This window comes from Myxine glutinosa, chromosome 4 (assembly GCF_964187855.1).
Source record: "Myxine glutinosa chromosome 4, kmMyxGlut1.1, whole genome shotgun sequence".
Taxonomy (NCBI): domain Eukaryota; kingdom Metazoa; phylum Chordata; class Myxini; order Myxiniformes; family Myxinidae; genus Myxine; species Myxine glutinosa.
Window position 1 is genome coordinate 188,244,723 of NC_136264.1, and position 23,068 is coordinate 188,267,790.

Here is a 23,068-nt window from a genome sequence, read left to right on the forward strand (position 1 = left end):
ACTCCGCTTTTGCCACCGCCAGCTTCGTCGGCTCGAGGCGGCGTGCCCGGGCGTAGACCGGTGGCCCGACGGTGGGGATGTGATGGGCCACCCCGTGCTTGACGGCCCCCACCGAGAAGGTGGGCCGCGTGAGGGCCGGGAAGCCGGCGAGGAGGCGGGTGAATGCGTCCGCTGCCGGAAGCGTACAGACCAACGTGGCCGGAACCGAATCGTTCGGCAAGCCGCTTGGCAAGCCGCTCGTTGAGCTGGGCAACGCACATGCGAGCGAGCTGAACGTCTCGGCCTGGACAAGCCGTCTGCGCTTGACGTCGACCAGGAGCCCATTAGCGCACAGGAAGTCCGCGCCAAGCAGTGCCATGGGCACGTCGGCGGTGACGAACGTCCATCGGAAAACCTGCCCTCCAAACCGCAGAGAGAGGCAGCGTTTTCCGTACGTACGGATGGGCGTCCCGTTCGCGGCAAGCAGCGCGGGGCCCCCACCCGCGGCGTGCTTGTCTGACGTGCCGGCGGGAATGACACTCACCTGTGCTCCCGTGTCGCACAGGTAACGGCGCCCGGAGAAGGTGTCCGTTATGAACAGCAGGCTGCTCGAACGGCCGGCGCTCATCGCCACAATTGAGCACCGGCCCGGGCGTTTCCCGACCCGTTGAAGGAGCACGGCGGATGACACCGCCGAGCTTCGTGGCCGAACTTGGCGTGGAACCAGCACCAGGTGGTGGAGCTGGAGGAGTGCGGCTGGCTCCGCCAGGCCGGTGGAGTCGACGGGTTTCCCCGCGGTGGCGGTTTTCGCCGCGGCGGTGGGCGGGGCGTGGCGGCGTTCACGAGGTGCGTATCAGCATGCTGCTGAACCACAGCGTGCTGTAGAAGATGATGCTGTGGAACATCAGCGTGCTGTAGAAGATGATGCTGTGGAACATCAGCGTGCTGTAGAAGATGATGCTGTGGAACATCAGCGTGCTGTAGAAGATGATGCTGTGGAACATCAGCGTCGAAGGCCGTGACGGCCACGCCAACGCTCGCCCGCGTGTCCGAAGCGGCGAAGTACTTGTCCGCCTCGGCCGCCAATGCTCGGGGTTCCGTTAGCCCGGTCCCGGCCAACGCGAGGCGAACCTGCGCTGGAAGTTGGCGACGGAAAAGCGCCCGGAATAGCGAACCGGGGGCTTCGTCGCCCAACAGTGACAGCATATGGTCCATTCGGACCGACGGGCGCGTCTCACCGAGCTCGGGGAGATCCAGGAGGCGGTCGGCCCGTGCGTCGTCCGTGAGGCTGAACGTGGCTAGGAGTAGCCGCTTGAGTGCCTCGTACTTGTGGCCGTCCGGTGGGTGGCGAAGGACGGACACAACTCGAGCGGCCGTGCCGGGCCCGAGGGAGGCGACGACGTGGCAGTAGCGCGTGTCATCGCCGGTGAGGTGCCGAAGCTGAAATTGGGCTTCGGCCTGGACGAACCAGACTTCGGCCTGAGCCTCCCAAAATTCCGGAAGTTTGACGAAGGCGGCCATGGCGATGGCGTCGCGTGTGGAAGGATCGCTCCGGCAGATCCAACGTCGAGGGTCACCAGTAAAGCGCGGCGTTACGCGCGCTGCTTGTGAGCAAGGAGGAAGCGGACAAGCGGTAACATATAAACGTCTTTATTGTAAGACTACACTGTAACACTAATCACTCCTCCGGGCTGGTCGCCCGGGGTATATCATGAGGCCACGCCTACCCCTCGGGCGTGGCCACCGCCCACTCGGTGCGTGGAATGATGTCACCACGCCAGTGGGCTTTTGTGTCCGCCACAACATGACATATCCGCGGGGCTATGACCAGTCACATGTTTGATTCGCAGTGTCGCGTGAGCGATTTTGGTTTACTGACACTCGACGCCATTATGACGTGATTACGTGCCGTGATTACGTGATTACGTACTCGTATTTTAAAATAAATATTAGCATCGTTTATGCTTTAATATGTATAAACCACCTGCTAACTTTTTGAACTCATTTTCCATTGCTCAGTTGGTAGTGAAGCGTTTGCCGCTTTGGAAGTTGTATATGTTTAACAACAGTTCCATGATCACTACGGTGAAGTTATAATAGACCGCAGTCAGTATTGTTCATGTTCATGTCCGAGTCGAAAACCTGGTATTTCGCAGTCTTCACGCGCCAAGTTAATCCCACGCTGTGGCGTTGGCTACGCCTCCATTGACGTCACAGCGGATACGCCCATTCCCTGAAATTTGTCAGCGAGTGCGAAACGGCGGCGACTCTCATCAAAAGCTCCACTTGGGACATCCAGCACGTGTCGGAGACTTCCTAGAGTGAATTGGAGTTTCTGTAGGAATCGAGTACAGGTACACGAATTGGGTGCATGCCAATTGGTTGTATATCGCATAAATAGTACAAGCTGAGTTCGAAACAGGAAGTTTGCTGTTTATTTAATTATGTCCACTCTAACCCTTCCCGCGGTCGAGCTGATGTTTCCTTTTGAAACCTTTTATCGATCCCTCATTTTGAAATGGTTGATAATCTTGTGTTGTCTGCAGAGTTGATCGTTCTGGTGCATGTTCTCTGACTCGCTCATTGATTTGCTGCAATGTACAACAAGTGAGTATCACCTTTTCATATCCTGATCGTTTGCTCGAAGGGGGCCGAAAGCGGCGGGGGGGGGGGGGGGGAGGGTGATGGGGACGATGTGGAAGGGTTGGGGAAGGGGGACGAGATGGAAGGTTTGGGGGGGGTCGAGATGGAAGGGTTGGGGGGGGGGGGGGAAGGGGGACGAGATGGAAGGGTTGGGGGAGGGGGACGAGATGGAAGGGTTGGGGAAGGGGGACGAGGTGGAAGGTTTGGGGGGGACGAGATGGAAGGGTTGGGGGGGGGGGGAAGGGGGACGAGATGGAAGGGTTGGGGGGAGGGGGATGAGATGGAAGGGTTGGGGGGAGGGGGACGAGATGGAAGGGTTGGGGAAGGGGGACGAGGTGGAAGGTTTGGGGGGATGAGATGGAAGGGTTGGGGGGGGGGAAGGGGGACGAGATGGAAGGGTTGGGGGGAGGGGGATGAGATGGAAGCGTTGGGGGGAGGGGGACGAGATGGAAGGGTTGGGGGGAGGGGGACGAGATGGAAGGGTTGGGGGGAGGGGGACGAGATGGAAGGGTTGGGGGGAGGGGGCGAGATGGAAGGGTTTGGGGGGGATGAGATGGAAGGGTTGGGGGGGGGAAGGGGGACGAGATGGAAGGGTTGGGGGGAGGGGGATGAGATGGAAGGGTTGGGGGGAGGGGGACGAGATGGAAGGGTTGGGGGGAGGGGGACGAGATGGAAGGGTTGGGGGGAGGGGGACGAGATGGAAGGGTTGGGGGGAGGGGGATGAGATGGAAGGGTTGGGGGGAGGGGGATGAGATGGAAGGGTTGGGGAGAGGGGGGCGAGATGGAAGGGTTTGGGAAGGGGGACGAGATGGAAGGGTTGGGGAAGGGGGACGAGATGGAAGGGTTGGGGGGGACGAGATGGAAGGGTTGGGGGGGGGGGAGGGGGACGAGATGGAAGGGTTGGGGGGGGGGAGGGGGACGAGATGGAAGGGTTGGGGGGAGGGGGACGAGATGGAAGGGTTGGCGAAGGGGGACGAGGTGGAAGGTTTGGGGGGGACGAGATGGAAGGGTTGGGGGGGGGGGAAGGGGGACGAGATGGAAGGGGAGGGGGATGAGATGGAAGGGTTGGGGGGGAGGGGGACGAGATGGAAGGGTTGGGGAAGGGGGACGAGGTGGAAGGTTTGGGGGGGACGAGATGGAAGGGTTAGGGGGGGGGGGGGAAGGGGGACGAGATGGAAGGGTTGGGGGGAGGGGGATGAGATGGAAGCGTTGGGGGGAGGGGGACGAGATGGAAGGGTTGGGGGGGGGGGGAAAGGGGGACGAGATGGAAGGGTTGGGGGGAAAGGGGACGAGATGGAAGGGTTGGGGGGAGGGTGACGAGATGGAAGGGTTGGGGGGAGGGGGACGAGATGGAAGGGTTGGGGGGAGGGGGGCGAGATGGAAGGGTTTGGGAAGGGGGACGAGATGGAAAGGTTGGGGAAGGGGGACGAGGTGGAAGGTTTGGGGGGGACGAGATGGAAGGGTTGGGGGGGGGGGGGAAGGGGGACGAGATGGAAGGGTTGGGGGGAGGGGGAAGGGGGACGAGATGGAAGGGTTGGGGGGAGGGGGATGAGATGGAAGGGTTGGGGGGAGGGGGACGAGATGGAAGGGTTGGGGAAAGGGGACGAGATGGAAGGGTTGGGGAAGGGGGACGAGGTGGAAGGTTTGGGGGGGATGAGATGGAAGGGTTGGGGGGGGGGGAAGGGGGACGAGATGGAAGGGTTGGGGGGAGGGGGATGAGATGGAAGGGTTGGGGGGCGGGGGGCGAGATGGAAGGGTTGGGGGGAGGGGGGCGAGATGGAAGGGTTTGGGAAGGGGGACGAGATGGAAAGGTTGGGGAAGGGGGACGAGGTGGAAGGTTTGGGGGGGACGAGATGGAAGGGTTGGGGGGGGGGGAAGGGGGACGAGATGGAAGGGTTGGGGGGAGGGGGAAGGGGTACGAGATGGAAGGGTTGGGGGGAGGGGGATGAGATGGAAGGGTTGGGGGGAGGGGGACGAGATGGAAGGGTTGGGGAAGGGGGACGAGATGGAAGGGTTGGGGAAGGGGGACGAGGTGGAAGGTTTGGGGGGGAAGAGATGGAAGGGTTGGGGGGGGGGCAAGGGGGACGAGATGGAAGGGTTGGGGGTAGGGGGGCGAGATGGAAGGGTTTGGGAGAGGGGGACGAGATGGAAGGGTTGGGGGGAAGGGGGCGAGATGGAAGGGTTGGGGGGAGGGGGACCGAGATGGAAGGGTTGGGGGGGGGGCGAGGTGGAAGGGGGGGCAAGGTGGAAGAGTGGGGACGAGATGGAAGGTTTGGGGTGGGGCGAGATGGAAGGGTGGGGGAGGGGTGGGGTGGAGGACGATTGGGTCGAGGAGGGATGGCGGTTCGTTTCACAGGTGTTTAATATGATCGAAAAGTTCCGGTTTTATAGTCTACTAGCGGTAACCCGTGAAAATCACTGGCATAAATAGTGTTTATGTTCATACAAACTGACTTGTTAAGAAGTGATTATTACCATAAATCCACATATTTAACTTAGTGTAGCATTTTAGGTGCCTGCCGCCCTCCCGCTTCCTTTTAAAATAATTGTGTCAGTTGGCACCAACATTCATTCTGGCGGATCTCCTGAATATCGCTTTGTATTCAACTGCAGTATTGTCTCTTATAGTGTGGTTACTGGTAAGTATCCCCTTTACATTTCTGATCGCATTTATATTTGTATTAAAAGGCGTAGCATGCCTCTCGAGTCGCTGCGCGTCCGGCAAATATCGGGACGTCTTCTTCTTCTCCTCGGTATCGAGTGCAGCATCTCGCTGTGCGTAAAACAAAATGGCGCGAGTTATTCAAAACTTTTCACTGATTTTCAGCTTTTATTCCACACTTATAGACATTTGGAGACATAAGTATTGTCGCGCGGCCCCTTCCGGTTAAGACCAGGGACCGCGGATGGACCAGAACAGAATTACTGAAGGCGACGCTCAAATACGGATTTTGCTTTTGTAGCGCGGGAAGGAGAAGGGAAGAGGAAGCTGCGGTAAAAGCGCGTTCCTGTGGAAGGTGACAAACTCGAACAAAACCAGATTTGTGGGGAATGAAAAATAATACAAGGGTTTATTGTAATAAAAGGTAGGGACAGGAAAACGCGATACGAAATAAAAGTCCTAAGTTGGGATCCCACAAACCTCACTTCGAATACGCCACACAGGGATGAATTAACGAAAAGAAAAACGTTCGTTGTGTAATTGTGAAATGTGGTGTGAGCTTATCTGTCCATCTGTAGTCCTGTCCGCCGTCCAAACGCGGCTCCAAGCTCCGGTGCGGAGAAATCCTCTGTCCGCCTCGCACGCTTTGCTTGGCCCGAGCCAACGCCCTCGCCGTTTGCACACGAGGTCCCGTTCACCACTCAGCTCCGAGCCTCGCTCCCGCACAAGCACCGCTCGAAGCACAAGCACCGATGGCGAGCCAACGACCACCAGGACCTCTCAAGATCAAGAATAAGTGCAAGAGCTTCAAACACACTGAGACAGCCAGAAAGCACAAGGGTTCGAGCTGCGCAAGACAAAGTGTCGTTCGGCACGCCCTTATATAACCTGGGTTACGACGTCAGCCTTGGCGCGCCACCCAATCGGCGCCTTCCACCGAACCTCCCAGCTCCTTCCCTCCAATCACAACCTCCTGTGGCGTGGTTACGCGATGTTGCTGGGCAAGTTCGTGATGCGACCGGCGGCATCAATTATCGGCGGTGTCCTGGCCTGGTTTCCTGTCCGTTTTCTTCCGAAGTCCTTGTCAGGGAAGGGAATTTAATTACTGTGTGCACTACAGGGCCTGTCTAAGTGTCTACAGGTGTGCGGTGCCTTAAGGGACAAAGGTTTGATTACCAGGTGTGACACACGGGTTTTTTCTTCATCCCTACACTACCTAGCACACGAACATCCTGGTATATTCACAGGCATACTCTTACCCGACAAACCGGACTAACACATGGAACTTATTACACGTAGATTCCCTATCGCGACAGACGCAGCATGTTACCTAATCAGATCTACCTGGCTCTAGATATTGCTCTACCCTACCGACATAAGAGTATGCTTATATGGAAGGGTTAGTCATACTCATAACTACATAGTATCACACATCTTAGGGCGACAGGAGCAATAGCTGGAGAGAAGTTCCGATTACAAACTTCAGAAATAAGCGTTTTGATGATATAGATAGGCTTATGTAACATTTTCCAGGTTTGTCATTTTTTGGGGTAGATTATTGGCACTCATGTCTAAACACATCTAGAAACTTCACTGATTAAGAAAAAAAGGGTGCCAGTTTTTCCATTAACTTTTAGGGCCTCCATTTTGAATTTCAAAATGGCCACCACCGAAACTCAATTTCTTAAAAATATTTGCCAAATAACTATACTATTCATTCAAATGTCATACAATATTTATTCCATTTTATCTAAACTCAAATATATGGGTGAACAATTCATTGGAAACAAAATGAGAGCACTAGAAATACTCTAAATTAGCAAAAATCAAAGATGGCCACCAAATTTCAGACTTTTTTTTACGTAAAATGCCATAACTTTTGAACCAATGGACATAGGAAGATGTTTTTGGTGTCTAACCATATGTTTTGGCATATGAGGATTCCAATAATAACACATTTATGATTCGAACACTCTTCACCAATCCTCCAAAACATTTAATAGAAATAATGTAGAACATGTAATTCATGTAATCCCGGTGTGTACCCCGGTTTAGAATAGGTACACCGCATCCCTGTGCATCGTAAGCGGCGACTAAGGGTTGGCGTCAGGAAGGGCATCCGGCCATAAAAACATTGCCTCAAACAGGGAACCATGATTGTCATGGGGCCCGCAAGGCTAACACCCGCTCCAGCAAGGAAAATGGCCTTAAAACGATCATTCATTCATTCATTCATTCATTCATTCATGTAATTCAATATAAATTTATTTGGGCGGTTATAGAACTTGAAGATGGATAAAAAATTTTTTTAAAGGTACAACTTTATGAATCAGGAGTGTCAACGTTACGGATTAAATGTTCCTGAAAATAGCCCTAAAATTAATGGCCCTAAATGTTAATGGAAAAACTGGCACCCATTTTTTTTCTTAATCAGTGATGTTTCTAGATGTGGTTAAACATGAATGCCAAGAATCTACCCAAAATTTTGCTTTTGTTACATAAGCCCACAGACTATTAGCCGCCAATGCAGTGTTTCCGATACGTTAGACAAGGAATTGGTAATTTGTTCAGGTTGCCGGCAAGAACTCGTCCACTCTTGGTGGAAGACGTCATCAACATCCACCAACTAATGCTAGCAGACAGGACACTCAGCTTGACATCCATCCGAGGGGTAGTGTACTTGGTGTTACAACACTGTGTTTGAAGCACCGATGTTAATTTATCGTCGGGTCGGGAATCGAACCTAAAAAATACACATTTGAGCTGGGAATATAAACCAGACTAAACAGTTGAGGTCTTGGTGCGCTCCCTCCACACCACACTTCCAGACATCCCGATGGGCATGGGAGTGATTGTTGTGGAAGGGTGATCTCAGTTGTGTGCGAAGTATGAGACACTATTCTGTTCCACTTCGTCACAACTTCCTCGTGTCCCATGACGTGCACTTCCCCCCAAAAAATTAATGGACAACATGTGATGCCCAAGGAATGCAACACCCGATGAGCGTTCTCCACGCAAGAAGAACGGCTCGAGTGCGGCTTGCTTGATGAGCTAAAATCTAAAATGATTGTAATATTGAGAAGTAGGACTTGCACAGTCGGCCCAGGTCTTTCATGTCTGGACAAATAGGGAAAACAACTGTTACCACTAAATTCAAAGCAGAACAAAATGGAGCACCACGCACATGATTGTGATAGAAACATAAATTGTAAGAGGAAATGAATGAAATGGGCAGGTGTAAAGGGTAGGCTGGCAGGATGGTCTGGAGGTACGGTGTGTAGAATGTGTGTTTGTGCACGTGGTGTGTTGCATGATGCGTGTACGTTGCGTGTGTGCGCGCCACTTGTCGGCGTGTGTGCTGCCAGCATATGTTCCCAATTGTGCAATGACATTTCATGCCGAGATGTTTCGACAGCATTTGAGCCTCACATTCACTTCCCTTCCTCTGTACACGATTCTCCTTTTGCTGGCTGTACATATGAATATGTGATTGTTATGGAAGAGTCTGGATGTTTGGATTTCCTTTCTGCAGTACTTCCTTCGTGCGATTAGATCCGTGCTGCGCTCGTCTGCCTGAACGGATATGGAATATGGTATGACGGTCCAAATGGCCTATTCGTATGGGGTGCTAATTTGTACATTGTGATTGCAGCGATCTGAACATTGCCGGGGTCATCGCACCAATAATCTCTTTGGTTGTGATTGTTGGCCTTTTCATTCTGTGCTGCTACTGTTGCCGTTGTTGCTGCTTTCGTCAGCCTGACTCCCATTATCAAACAGGTATGCATCTCATTCCAAGTTGAATTGTCCTTTTCCTATGTTTATAGGTGTAAGTTATAAACCAGGTCGGATTGGTGCTCCGCAGACGGGGCATTGCCTCGACGAGTGCGCATCCCTCTGATGGATGTTTACCTGCAGCCAGGTGTGCTAGCATTATTTGCTGCTGGTCGACTTTAAAGATCCCATGGTGTATTTTGATGCAGCCGATGTGAGTTTGTACTGGCAACGAGGTCACAGCCCAAGATTTCTATCCCTATTGTCGTGAACCCACACTTGGCAAACTTGGCGAGTACGTCATTGAACAGCTATCCTACAGTAGACTGAAAAGGGCCAGTTTGATGATGACGACCACTGACTACGTACTGACTATGATGAAGACCACTGACTACGTACTGACTATGATGACGACCACTGACTACGTACTGACTATGATGAAGACCACTGACTACGTACTGACTATGATGAAGACCACTGACTACGTACTGACTATGATGAAGACCACTGACTATGTACTGACTATGATGAAGACCACTGACTACGTACTGACTATGATGAAGACCACTGACTATGTACTGACAATGATGACGACCACTGAGTACGTACTGACTATGATGAAGACCACTGACTACGTACTGACTATGATGAAGACCACTGACTGCGTACTGACTATGATGAAGACCACTGACTGCATACTGACTATGATGAAGACCACTGACTACGTACTGACTATGATGAAGACCACTGACTACGTACTGACTATGATGAAGACCACTGACTACGTACTGACTATGATGAAGACCACTGACTATGTACTGACAATGATGAAGACCACTGACTACGTACTGACTATGATGAAGACCACTGACTATGTACTGACTATGATGAAGACCACTGACTACGTACTGACGATGATGACGATGACGACGACCACTGACTACGTACTGACTATGATAATGACCACTGACTATGTACTGACTATGATGACGACCACTGACTACGTACTGACTGATGATGACCACTGACTACGTACTGACTATGATGACGACCACTGACTACGTACTGACTATGATGACCACTGACTACGTACTGACGATGATGAAGACCACTGACTACGTACTGACTATGATGATGACCACTGACTACGTACTGACTATGATGACGACCACTGACTACGTACTGACTATGATGACGACCACTGACTACGTGCTGACTATGATGACGACCACTGACTACGTACTGACTATGATGACGACCACTGACTACGTACTGACTATGATGACGACCACTGACTACGTACTGACTATGATAACGACCACTGACTACGTACTGACTATGATGACGACCACTGACTAGGTACTGACTATGATGACGACCACTGAGTACGTACTGACTATGATGACGACCACTGACTACGTACTGACTATGATGACGACCACTGACTACATACTGACTATGATGACGACAACTGACTATGTACTGACTATGATGACGACCACTGCTTGACTGTTTATTACAGAAGGGGATTATGAAATGGATAAAAGGACCAGGAAGTGAAATTTATAGATTGTTACCCTTGCCAGAGGAGAGGTGAGGATATTCCATTTGGGCCCGTTTGGTAATTGTGAAATTGAAGATTCCCAAGTACCGTATATTGATTGATCTGGTCTGTTGTTTTGTCTATCTGTCTGTCTGTTCATCTGTATGTCAATTGGCTACAGCTCACCACGTTACTCCGATCTTCATGAAACCTAACCACCTTGTCGAGTTAGTCACAAGCTCGAAGCCTAATGATTTTGAGTTCAATGTCAAAAGGTCAAGGTCATATAAATCATCACTTTTATATCCACCAAGCCCATTGGATCTGCCAAACCAGCAAAGCCCTATGCTGATAGGCGATCATGTGACTGATCTAATGAGGCCGGGCAAACGTTAGTTGCTTGATGTGATCTTGCTTAGCCGCACACAGACCACGACCAATCCACCTCTAACAGGACTCGTTAAAACCCACCAGATGAAGCCACCATAATGAACAAAATTCACCCGAGACCAAGTCAGGTTTATCTATAGTCTATAACTAATAAAACTGTGTGTGTGTGTGTGTGTGTGTGTGTGTGTGTGTGTGTGTGTGTGTGTGTGTGTGTGTGTGTGTGTGTGTGTGTGTGTGTGTGTGTGTGTGTGTGTGTGTGTGTGTGTGTGTGTGTGTGTGTGTGTGTGTGTGTGTGTGTGTCTCCATTGTTCTCTCTCTATATGCGGGTTTCAGAAGGTGGAACGGAGCCCTCCCAGGTCTCAAAGTATCCACCCCCATTAGTGTGAGTTTGTATGTGTATAATATGTCATGTATAATTTATACAGTATAATATCAAAATTTTATACCTGACATGTTGTACCATATATTATATACACTATAGATACAATATGTATGTACAGTGTATATAATATAAAAGTACAATATGTCACATATGGTATGTGTATAAATCACTATTGTGCATGTATGTGTGAATTACTGCGCTTATTCTAAACACTCATGATGGAAATAACTATGCTCTACTAAGTATTTATTTATTATCCCTGAAGTCATTTTTCACAAGAATATGTAAAACTGAAAAACATGATGGTGACGCCTCAGTTGACCCACGTGAGTATTGTTACGGATTCGTCACTTCTGTCTTTGTGGTTATCATCCACTTGAAGCATTTTTAGTTTCATGTACTATTATTGTTAGTTTGAGTGTGAAATGGAGATAACTGTCTTCAAAGGTAAAAATAGTCTCAGAAGGAAAACGAGATGGGTGAGCGGGGCGAAAACGGAAGAAGAAGAAGAAGAGGCGGGCGAGCAGATCGAGTGAGATCGGGAAAGGAAGGCCTATCTGCTTCGAGAGGTCGAGCGGGCGCTGGTGGACATTGGTCACGAGCGAATATTGGTTTCCCCGGGAAAGGGATTACTGTGACCATGTCGTTATCTCTGTGGCAAATACACCTGCGTGACGGGTTTTGCTTTTGGTTCCGATAGTGAATCGTCGCTGGAGAGCAGGTACGCCTCCATTACCGGCCCGTCCGCCATTTCACCTCGCACCAGCCTTTCGCCTGGTTCTCGTGTGTGTCGTGGATTTCGCTTGGGAACCCGCGGTTCTTCGCGGTTCTCCACTTGGGAGCCGCTGATCGTTCATGTCAGCGTGTCAAGTCAGCGTCTGGTGAACCGAAGGTGTGAATTCCCAGTCGCCTTTTGGGTGAACTTTTACCGGACCGACGTCAGCCCGACACCTCACCGGGCGGCTCTTCTGCAGCGTCGCCTGTTAGCCGTTCTGGGTTCACGTCTCAGTACGACCTTTTCTTGTGATCGCGAGAGCCAAGGGATTATGTACTGACTATTATGACTATTATGACTATTATGTACTGACTGATCACGGTGTGACTTTGGCCTGGTATCGTGACACAGTGACTTTGGGGGATGTTACCGATTGCTCACGTGGGAATACCGTGAGTTATTGATTCAGGAAATTGGTGGTACCATCATATAAATTATATGGTGTTTGCTGTGCAAGTGAGGTTTTCTTGTACGTGCGTTACTTGTTATTATTGTGTGGTTTTAATACAATACTTGGTTTTTGTAACAACTGATTGGTGTGGTTTCACCATTGGTCATTGGCACACATAATAGCACATCTTTCTGCCGTGACTCCTTTCGGGGCTCGGAGGTACACCGTGGCCGGGGTTTGGGGAGGAGCACGTAACAGTATGTCCATTATACATTACTTCCACATGATTGGGCTGTGACTATGTCTATTAATTACATAATATTGGAACAGATCCTTCTTAGACCTTTTGGACCACTTTAGATCCCTTACGACCCTAAGACCATTTAGACCAATCAGACCAGTTGTACCTCTTTAGATGCAAACCACACATTTATAGTTTTCTTGCAATATATACAGACTATATTTTGCAATATTTTAGCAACGAATCCACAAACTTCACCCACTCGGAGGCTGGGTACTCTGCTAGTTTGACCATAATTTGCATATTGGGTCACTGAATTAGTTTACCAATCAAAACATAGAAGCATATTCTTAAAGAAAGGTCAAAGAAAGGGTCATGACCACATAAAATCATCAATTTTCATCCACGTGATTTTAAAGTTGAACAGGATTTGCATATGGGGTCACTAAATTGTTTCACCAAAAATCAGAACGATCGATTTAGCCGTTTTGACATGTCAACGGTTTCCATAACAATTTCACCTCATTATAATGAAATGGTTTAAAAAATGTTTTTTATTGTCAAACCTCGATAACTTTTCAAGTTGTCAAATTGAAACTTACACATCTTACTTGAATGTATGTGGAGTATTTTGGTGTAAAATCTAGTCAAAATCGGTGAAGGTAAGGCCATCCGAAACATCTGATTAAGCCGCGATTAGAAAATTTATCAGCCAAATTGGTTATGTATAACATTCAATCATGATATGTCAAATTTTCAAAATAGCTGATTCCATGGCAGATTTTATATTTGGATTTCACAATTATCGTTCATGGCATCTTTCCAAACACTAGCTGTAATTTTGGCTAAATCTTGATATTCCACAGTCCGAAGAGGCTAATTTGATGCGAGGGGCTAATTTGATTGGTTGAGATGGCTTAAAATGGTGTAATATATTGCCAAAGTATTACTAAATTTTAGGTTTTGGGAAATGCCCACAAGGCAATTTGTTTTTTTAGTGTTGAAGTAGAAAATTCAAAATGAAATAAAATAAAAAATTTAAAGACTTCAGAAAAAAAATCAAAACGAACCTTTTTTTTCCCCCTGAAGTTTACTGCCGTAGTTGCACCATTTTTTACACTACCTTATCTAACACGATAAAGTTCTTCATGCCTGTTGTTTGGGTCGTTTATGATGTTCCTAAAAACAGTGAGATTCCCGTTTGGAGTGATTTTCAATCTTGTTTGACTGTCAGACAAGGACAAAACAACAACAACAGGCATTTTAAGGCCATTTTCCCTGCAAGAGCGGGGGTTAGCCTTGCGGTCCCCATGACGATCTTCTCCATTTTGTCCTATTTTCTGCATCTCTCCTTGTTAACCCCCTTGCCCGCATTTCTTCTTCCACCATCTTTAGCCAAGTCTTTCTCGGTCTTCCCCGTCCTCTACTTCCTTCTACATTCATTTCCATCACTCTTCTCAACCAGTCACTTTCATCCTTCCTCAACACGTGACAAAACCATCTCAACCTGTTCCTCTTCACAGCATCAATCACAGGCTCTATTCCCATCATCTTTCGCAATTCATCATTTGTCTTCCTCTCTCAACTTACACATCTTACTTGAATGATCACATCTTACACATCATCTTTCCCGGTGTGTACCCCGGTTTAGAATAGGTACACTGTATCCCTGCACATCGTAAGAGGCGACTAAGGGTTGGTGTCAGGAAGGGCATCCGGCCATAAAAACATTGCCTCAAACAGGGAACCATGATTGTCATGGGGCCCGCAAGGCTAACCCCCGCTCTAGCGGGGAAAATGGCCTTAAAACGATCATTCATTCTCAACGATACTCCGCACATCCACCGAACCATTCACATTTCCACCCTTTCCAGCCTTCGTTGCTGCTCTACGTTCATTACCCATGTCTCGCTCCCATAAATCATAACACTTCTCACACATGCAGCATACACCTTTCCCTTCAGCTTCAATGACACTCCCCTCCTTGTCAGCATGCCACTCAGTTCCCGAAACTTCTTCCATGCACATCTCACTCTCGCAACCGTTGCCGAGTCTGATCCACCTTCTCCATTCAGCATGTCTCCTAGGTAACAAAATGTTTTCACACCTTCCAGCTTCACGCCATCTCCAAGATCCAACTCAACATTTCCTCCATCTGCAGCTCCCTCTGTGCACACCTTACACTTGAATGTAGCTGCCACACTGGTTAATGACCCTCTCAAACCACTACATTTTTGATGAACCCAGTTTGTCAGACAAAGTGACAGAATAAAAGAAATACCTAACTCCTGGATCCGCATGCGTGTGATTCCGTACGATTTGCCAAATTCAGAGCCAATGTGCAGCTAAACTGCAGGTTCTAATTCAAGTTCCGATCCGTGTTCTGCATTGTTCAAAATATAACATTCAATTGAAATCGAGAAGTTCCTCGATCATTGACTGATTTCTGTAGACAGAGTGAACTAACTGCTCAGCTCCACTTTGGCTGCACACACAGGGTAATGATAATAGTACATTATAATATTGATAATGATGATAATGGCACATGATATGGTGATGATAATGGTACATCTATCTATAATTCCAGTAATCTCTGTGTGTATGTTTGTATGTTTGTATGTCTGTGACCGCTGTTTCTCGACAACCACGGGTCCGATATACTTTAAACTTGCCAGGTATATTGCTGGGGACCCGAGGATGTGCCTTTTCAAGGTTTGAAATTAATCGGACAAGTAGTTACCGAGCTATGGCGATTTAGCCGTTCGCCGTTCGCTTTGGCGTTGCTAATGGACCAAACCATTTCATGTAAATAGAGGGGGGGGTTCTGTGGTCGTTGCGAATGGACCAAACCATTTCATGTAAATAGAGGGGGGGGATTGTCACTGTACTCGCAAGCCGTTCGCCGTTCGCTTTGGCGTTGCGAATGGACCAAAACATTTCATGGACCAAACCATTTCATGTAAATAGAGGGGGGGGGGGATTGTCACCGTACTCGCACCCACGTACCCACGTACCCACGTACGGGCATTGCACCCACGTACGGGCATGCCCTAGTAGTGATAATGACAACAATAATAATCATAATAATGAAGGTACATCATGATATATTAATGATAACCATACATAATGATAATTGTATGTAATAATGATGATAATAAATGATAATAATGATAAAATTGTATGTAATAAACAGTAAATAACTAGAACGGCACTCAGTAGAGAGCATACCTCCACCAGGTGAACAGTTTGTTTTGTATCCCAGAGTACACCAGAAAATCAACACAGAATCACATTTAATCAAAATCATCCATCCACAACTTTTTGAGATATCCTGCTATGTATCGTTTTTGGCCCTATCTCCCAATGGTGAAGAATCGCTTAAAAAAATTGTACTAGTGGGATCCGAATCCGGAGCTTCACCAAAATTTAATCATTTTGTCCTTGGTTATTTCCATAAAACCCGCCAAGGGTGATTGGCTACGTTCTCCGTACCGTTGGATGAGATCGCATCATGTGACTCATGCTCACTCATCCCAGATCACATCAGTTGCGATTGCCGATTGGTGTAGCACTTGGGTGGCTCAGCGGTCCTACAGGCACGGTGCCAGGAGTGGAAAGGCCATAATCTGGCGCGGGACCGTGTACTCACCTGACTGCTGCGGTCGTTTTGACATGACCCGCCAGATTCTAACAAGGCAACTAGGATGAGTCCGACGACCATAACAGTATTTATTACGTATTAATTACATCTATTATTAATTACGTAACACACTAGTACACAAACGCCGCACAAAACAAGTCCTAGTGAGGGTCTGCAATCTCTGCCTATTCTAGTTGATGTATGAAATGAAGAGCATTGTATGGTGTTATTAACTAGCTTGCGAGGTGTTTGATGTGGGTAAAAACACTGAGAATACGAACACTATAATGTAGTGCAAAAAAAACAATAATCGGATGGCTTTTTGTGAAAGTGTCTCATCTTGCGGGAACTTGGAGGTAGCATGTGATACTATTGGACTACCCGACGAGACCAGGTGGAAACCAAGGAAAATGTGCAGAAAGACCTGTCTGAGACTCACTCGGAGCATCAATATATTATCGAGGATAATATCAAGTATCAAACAAGTATCAAAAGGCAAATGCGATTAATTGTCCAGGAAATTAGAGAAAAGTAGCTTCCTGAGGTTATTTGGGATTCCTTGTATAATTTGATCATAACACCGTCATTGATCATTGTTAATCGGACTGCAATTGGGCTGTTAATTATTTAATCAACATAAATAACCATACATAATGATAATTGTATGTAATAATGATGATAATAAATGATAATAATGATAAAATTGTATGTAATAAACAGTAAATAACTAGAACGGCACTCAGTAGAGAGCATACCTCCACCAGGTGAACAGTTTGTTTTGTATCCCAGAGTACACCAGAAAATCAACACAGAACCACATTTTGGGTCGTTTATGATGTACTTGAGTAAATGGTGGTATCTATTCAAAGATTTAATAACAACTTTGAATTTCTAGTTCAACAGATACACGTCTCAAATCAAGTTTCAACGTCTGCTGGTCCGGCTCCGGCCCCATATCCAGGATATCCGGCCACTTATCCAGGAGGTCCGGCCCCGTACCCAGGAGCTCCGGCCCCATACCCAGGAGCTCCGGCCCCGTACCCAGGAGCTCCGGCTCCGTACCCTGGAGCTCCGGCCCCGTACCCCGGAGCTCCGGCCCCGTACCCCGGAGCTCCGGCCCCGCACCCCGGAGCTCCGGCACCGTACCCCGGAGCTCCGGCACCGTACCCAGGAGCTCCGGCACCGTACCCAGGAGCTCCGGCACCGTACCCAGGAGCTCCGGCACCGTACCCAGGAGCTCCGGCACCATATCAAGGTGGTCCAGCAGCTTACCCAACAGCTCTTGCTGCGCCTCCACCATATGATATTGCCACAGGTTTGTAAATTTGCTTGCTCAACATCTTTCTCTCAAATTATTTTTAACATTGTCCCATTAAACAGTAAATGGATGCTTTGACTTTATGATTGTCTTAAGGTGAGTTTTGAAAGTAGAGAAGGAATTTGAGTCGTAAATAGACACAGAGAAGGTATTCCAGAGCCAAGAACAGCCCAGTTGCATAAAATTCCCTTATCTTTAAGGAAAGATTTACCTTAAGGTACACTGTGTTTCCTTAGCAAAGGATTTCCTTAACGGCTTTTGCATAAACAACCCAAAGGAAATCCTCAAGCGAGGATTTCCTTAAGGTTGAGGAAATCCTTAGGAGCCGTTGCTATGCCAGGCAACCAATCGGATTGGAGATAGTTCGAAATAAGCAAATGCTTCGTTCTCCAGTATGTTCAGAAATTGATTGCAAGTGACTTGTATTATTGTTAAAAATGAACACGTCATTATAAATGACACGATGTTATTGCTACATAATCACTTGATATAATCGCTGAATGGGGCACACGTGCTTCTGGATGAAGGAGGAATAAAATTATTCTTTAAGAAAATTCATTCGATTCTCATTGAGCATTTCATTGTAAATGCGTTTTAATAATGTGTGCAGTAAATGTTTGGAAACTTTTTGAGAATGGTGAAAGTGTGAAATTATGAAAGTGAAATATGGATACGAAATTACAAGGAAAATATTCTAGATGTTATAAAAGAGTGAAAATGTTATCCAAATCATCATCTTCGTGACCCATTTCCATGAAGGGCGCCTTTTGGAAACTCAAATTTTGGTGTTTGGGGATGTGGGGGGGGGGGGGGGGGGGGGGTGAAGGGGGATGTGGGGAGGGGGTAGGTGCTCCCTTGAGTTCAAGGTATGTTTTAAGGAAAAACTTTTTACGGTTTTGACCCACTAAAATAGTTTTTGCTCTCTTCTCCGAAACTACACCCAATTTTGATGAAACTTGGTCACAACCTTCATCGCCCATGATGTAACAATGTTTGTTTACGGCATTAGAAAAATTGGGGTCTGGTGGAGAAGCAGGGTCTACAGGGGAGGGAGGGAGATAGAGCCCCCCAAAATAGGTATTTTTTTTTTTTTGCTTTTGTTTAAAGTTCTCCGATTGCGTTAGTATGATTTCCTGTCTTCTAGCAACCATTAAAATTGGAATTAAAATACCGTGATACTGTTTAAAATACCTTTAGTTGGTGTAGTATCCTGCTTTATTCTACCAGGTGAGCACCCAGGGGTATTGCCCCTATTTTTTCCTTTGTAACTCCAGGATGCATGATTGCATGTGTTCTTCCAGTAACCTCCTGCTGGTTAAACTTCCAAAATCCAGGTTGTTGACCTTTTAATTTGTTTGTTCCTCTTTTTTCCCCTCGTACTGCAACTCGTTGGTTCCTCTTTTTCCCCGTCTATGGAACCACCATCCTGAAGCTTTTCAAAACCTGGAGGGAAGAGTGGGATAGAAGTAGGCTATACACCACCAATCCACCATATCATGTTATCCCCCATCCTTACCCACAGTCTTTCTTTTACCCCATAACCTAAGCCATTTATTTACAGGTTACTGTGTTTTGTCCCCTCCACTCTCCCCTTTTCCTATTCATTCATTCCATTACTTATTATGTTTAGCTGTTTCGAACGTTTGTCACCCCATCCTTCTATGAGCCTCGATCTTTTAAAGAAAAAAGAAATAACAACCACAACTAGAACGGCACTCGGTAGAACGCATACCTCCTCCAGGCAGAACAGTTTACATTTTGTATCCCACTGATGGGCCGGATCTCGATCCTAACCTGAACCAAAATCTAATATGATTTTTTTTCTTGTCACTTACCCAACTCATCCACTAAGTTTTGTCATAGCTTGACCACAACTTTTTGAAATATGCTACATATCGTTTTCGGTTCCATTTCTCAATGGTGAACAATCACTTAAAAATTCTAATATCCAGATTCAGATCTTCACCAAAATCTAATCATTTTGTCCTTTTTCACACACCCAATCTGTCCACCAAATTTTGTCTGAATATGTCCACAACTTTGAGATATCCTTCTCACATACAGGGTAAAAACGTAACATCCGTCCACTTTTGGTGCGGAGTTAACGACAACAAAAAACCACAGGAAACACAAGAGACAGACTTCTTGGCTTTGAACGATCCGAGTTTGAAAAGCAAAACTGCACCACCGGTAATCAAAATCTGATTATGAAACCAAAAAGCACAAACAAAACAGCTTGTTCAAGTTTCAGCATTTAAGTATTTTAGGACAATGGCATGGAGTGGAACACCTATATGTTTTATTCTATTGGCAGGTATGAAACTTGTACAAACAGGAAGAGGAATGTGGAACCTGTTACGGATGGAATTTTTTTTTGCCATTTCCTCTTCATCCGTTGATCTTTTTTTTTCTTTTTTTTCTTTTTTTTAAACTCCTTTGTGAAATCAAGCCACCATTGCATGTCATTATTAATTATTGTCCTGTTCACGTAACACATCCTGATGGTTCTTTTGTCATTCGCAGTAAGACCAGAAAAACAACCGGCAACCAATCCTTCCTTCCAGTGATCCGATGTCTGACACTTCCTTGGTGGCCGTTTGCAGGATATGAACTTTGTAACACCGAGCTGGAGAACAAGACTTCCTCGCGCTTGTGATACCACTTCGGCGAAGGCCAAGGATGTATTGTTAGTGAGGAATAACGATCTATTTGTAGTATTTTTTATTGTTCCCAAGTCCCTGCAGATATCCTGGTGCGACCCGTTTCCGAAGGCAGACAAGCTGATGCCACATGTACGCTATGTATGTACGGTCGTACTGCAACACAAGGTTGCTGTTCCGGAGCATTCATTCCTCAGTGCCTTTGCTGTTTCATTTCAATCCTCCCTCAGATGTAGAGCCTTTTTTAGGATAGTTAGTTTCTTGTTGAAAGATCAATTGATTTTCGTTAAATTGCATTAGCTACTTGAAGTTTCATTGTTATATCTGGGATATTTTAAAAACTTTTTTGACGCTTTATTGGGTTTAACGACGATGGGAGGTTTGTTGGTCGTACTTTTTAGCTATTTTTTTTTCTAAGTTGCTTCGTTGCCCGGTTGATCGCCGAATGAACACAAGGAGGGTTGACTCAGCCTGTCATCATTCTGAGGTCGGCAAATTGAGTACCAGTTCACTGGTAATTCCCTGTGTGTCGCAAGAGGCAACTAACAGGGTTGGCGGCAGGAAGGGCATCCGGCCATAAAAACATTGCTTCAAAAAGGGGACCACGGTGCCCGAAAAAGGCCAACCCATGCTCTGTGGGGAAAAATGGCCTCTAAAGGTGGTTTTCTTCGTGCACCAGTTGTGAACAAAATGTTGGACTTTTTCTTTTCTTTTCTTTTTTTATTATCACCTTTGTTTTCATATCTCTTTGTTGCTGTTTCTCCACATTGGTTGCATTGTGCTTTTCACTGATGCCCTTACTCCAAATGAGCTGCATGCAAGAATGTTTAAATGCAACTCTGTTTGCACAGGTGGAACTTAAGTGTCCAAAAGAAAAGTAAACGATGCTTGCCTTGAAATGTTTCATGTGTGTGTGTGTGTGTGTGTGTGATTGTAAAATTATGGGAACAGGGAAATTAGATATAAATCGCAAATAATGTGCAATAGAATTGCATCATGTCTAACTAGAACGGCACTCAGTGGAGCTCATACCAGGCTGAACAGTTTGCGTTTTGTATCAAACTGATGGGCCGGATCTGCATCCGGATCTTAACCAAATTCTCATCGGCTTGTTCTTTTCACCGACCGAACTCATCCACCTATTTTTGTCATAACCCATCCATAATCTTTTTTTTCAATATCATGCTATATGTCGTCCTCTCAAAAATGTTTTATTACTAGCCCTCGTTGGACTTGGTCTGAAACGGGGGCTTATAGATTTGGTCTCGTCCGTGCATCCGCAGCCATATCTCGGAGATGTATCGACCGATTTTGTTCATACTTATGACAAAGACGAAACATGACGGTGTACATATGCACGTCATTTTGTTTCACGGAGCAATCAAAGATGGCCGACTGGCGGCCATTTTAGTTGTAAAAAAAAACAACCTGATGTTGAACGCATCCTCCATTTCTCGGACATGCATTTGCTGATGTTTTTCAAACTTGGCACAGATAATGAATTGTGGCTTCCATATGCACATCAGATCCAAGATGGCCGACTGGTGGCCATTTTGTCACTTAAACGCATCACCAACAATTCCTTGACCATGCATGGTCCGATTTTGTTCAAACATGGAACAATCACAGCACATGACGACATATATGTCCACCTCACTTTATTTTGCGATCTGATCAACGATGGCCAACTGGTAGACTGGCAGCCAGTTTAGTTGTAAAAACCTGATATTGAACACGTCCTCAACCGTTTCTCAGATATGCATTTACCAATATTGTTTAAATTCAGTACACAGATAATGAATGATGGGTTACATTTGTGCATCATTTTTTTTCCCCCAAGATCAGATCTAAGATGGCTGACTGGTGGCCATTTTGTTACTTAAACGTGTGCCCTTCCATTTCTCGGACATGCATGGACCGATTTTCTTCAAACTTGGCACAAAGGCAATACATGAGTATACATATGCAGAAGATTTTGTTTTGTCATCCGCCGAAAGATGACTGACAGCCTTCCGAACAGCAAAATTACTAAAACCATGGCGGGCGCTATAACCTTTCTGTCTTTTTCTTCTTGTTTTGGATGCAGCCTGTGGTTGCTTGTTGCATCATTGCTGGGAGTGCAGCTGTGCCGCTGTTGCAATATCCCTTGTTACCAGTAAGCTGAGACTCATTTTGCTGACCTTGGAAGGATGACCGGCTGAGTCAACCCACCTGGTGTTATGGCTTTCTCTCAATAGTGAAGAAACACTTGATTTAAAAAAAAAAAATTCTCTTATCTGGATTGGGATCTTCACCAAAATTGAATAAATTCGTCCTTGTCACACACCTAACCTGTCCAAGTTTCGTCCGAATCTGTCCACAACCTTTTGAGATAGCCGGCTCACAGACAAATAGACAGATGAGAACATAGCCCATTTTTACCTTTGGTGGTGGAGGTAAAACTGAAATTCTGTTGATAAAAAGGACTATAAAATTATATGTGGTGATATCATTGTTGTGTGGTGAATACTACGCCTAGCGGGAAGGAAATATTGTCTGACAAGGACATAGAAATCAAAGTGTTCGCTGCACAAGGATCCTCTACGTGGCAGATAATAGCCCGACTTCATGTGAGCAGCAAATGTACGCGAGACTCAATAGAGGATACATGTGGAAGTGGTACTGTGGAAA

General features: G+C 46.9%; 1 protein-coding gene across 1 annotated transcript; it reads left to right on the top strand.

The window, feature by feature from the left end:
- Window positions 1-2,183: 2,183 nt before the first annotated feature.
- On the top strand, window positions 2,184-22,723 carry LOC137414166 (uncharacterized). Its single transcript, XM_068099656.2, has 5 exons — window positions 2,184-2,333; window positions 2,526-2,586; window positions 8,937-9,064; window positions 17,316-17,735; window positions 20,262-22,723. The coding sequence occupies exons 2-5, from the start codon at window positions 2,576-2,578 to the stop codon at window positions 20,303-20,305; spliced, it is 603 nt and encodes a 200-aa protein (XP_067955757.2). The 5' UTR covers window positions 2,184-2,333; window positions 2,526-2,575; the 3' UTR covers window positions 20,306-22,723.
- Window positions 22,724-23,068: the final 345 nt, after the last annotated feature.

Bases quoted from the DNA above. Each gene is read 5' to 3' on its own strand.
- LOC137414166 (XM_068099656.2), top strand. The intron at 9,065-17,315 runs GTATGCATCTCA...TTGAATTTCTAG, and splicing joins TGACTCCCATTATCAAACAG to TTCAACAGATACACGTCTCA. The intron at 17,736-20,261 runs GTTTGTAAATTT...TGTCATTCGCAG, and splicing joins ACCATATGATATTGCCACAG to TAAGACCAGAAAAACAACCG.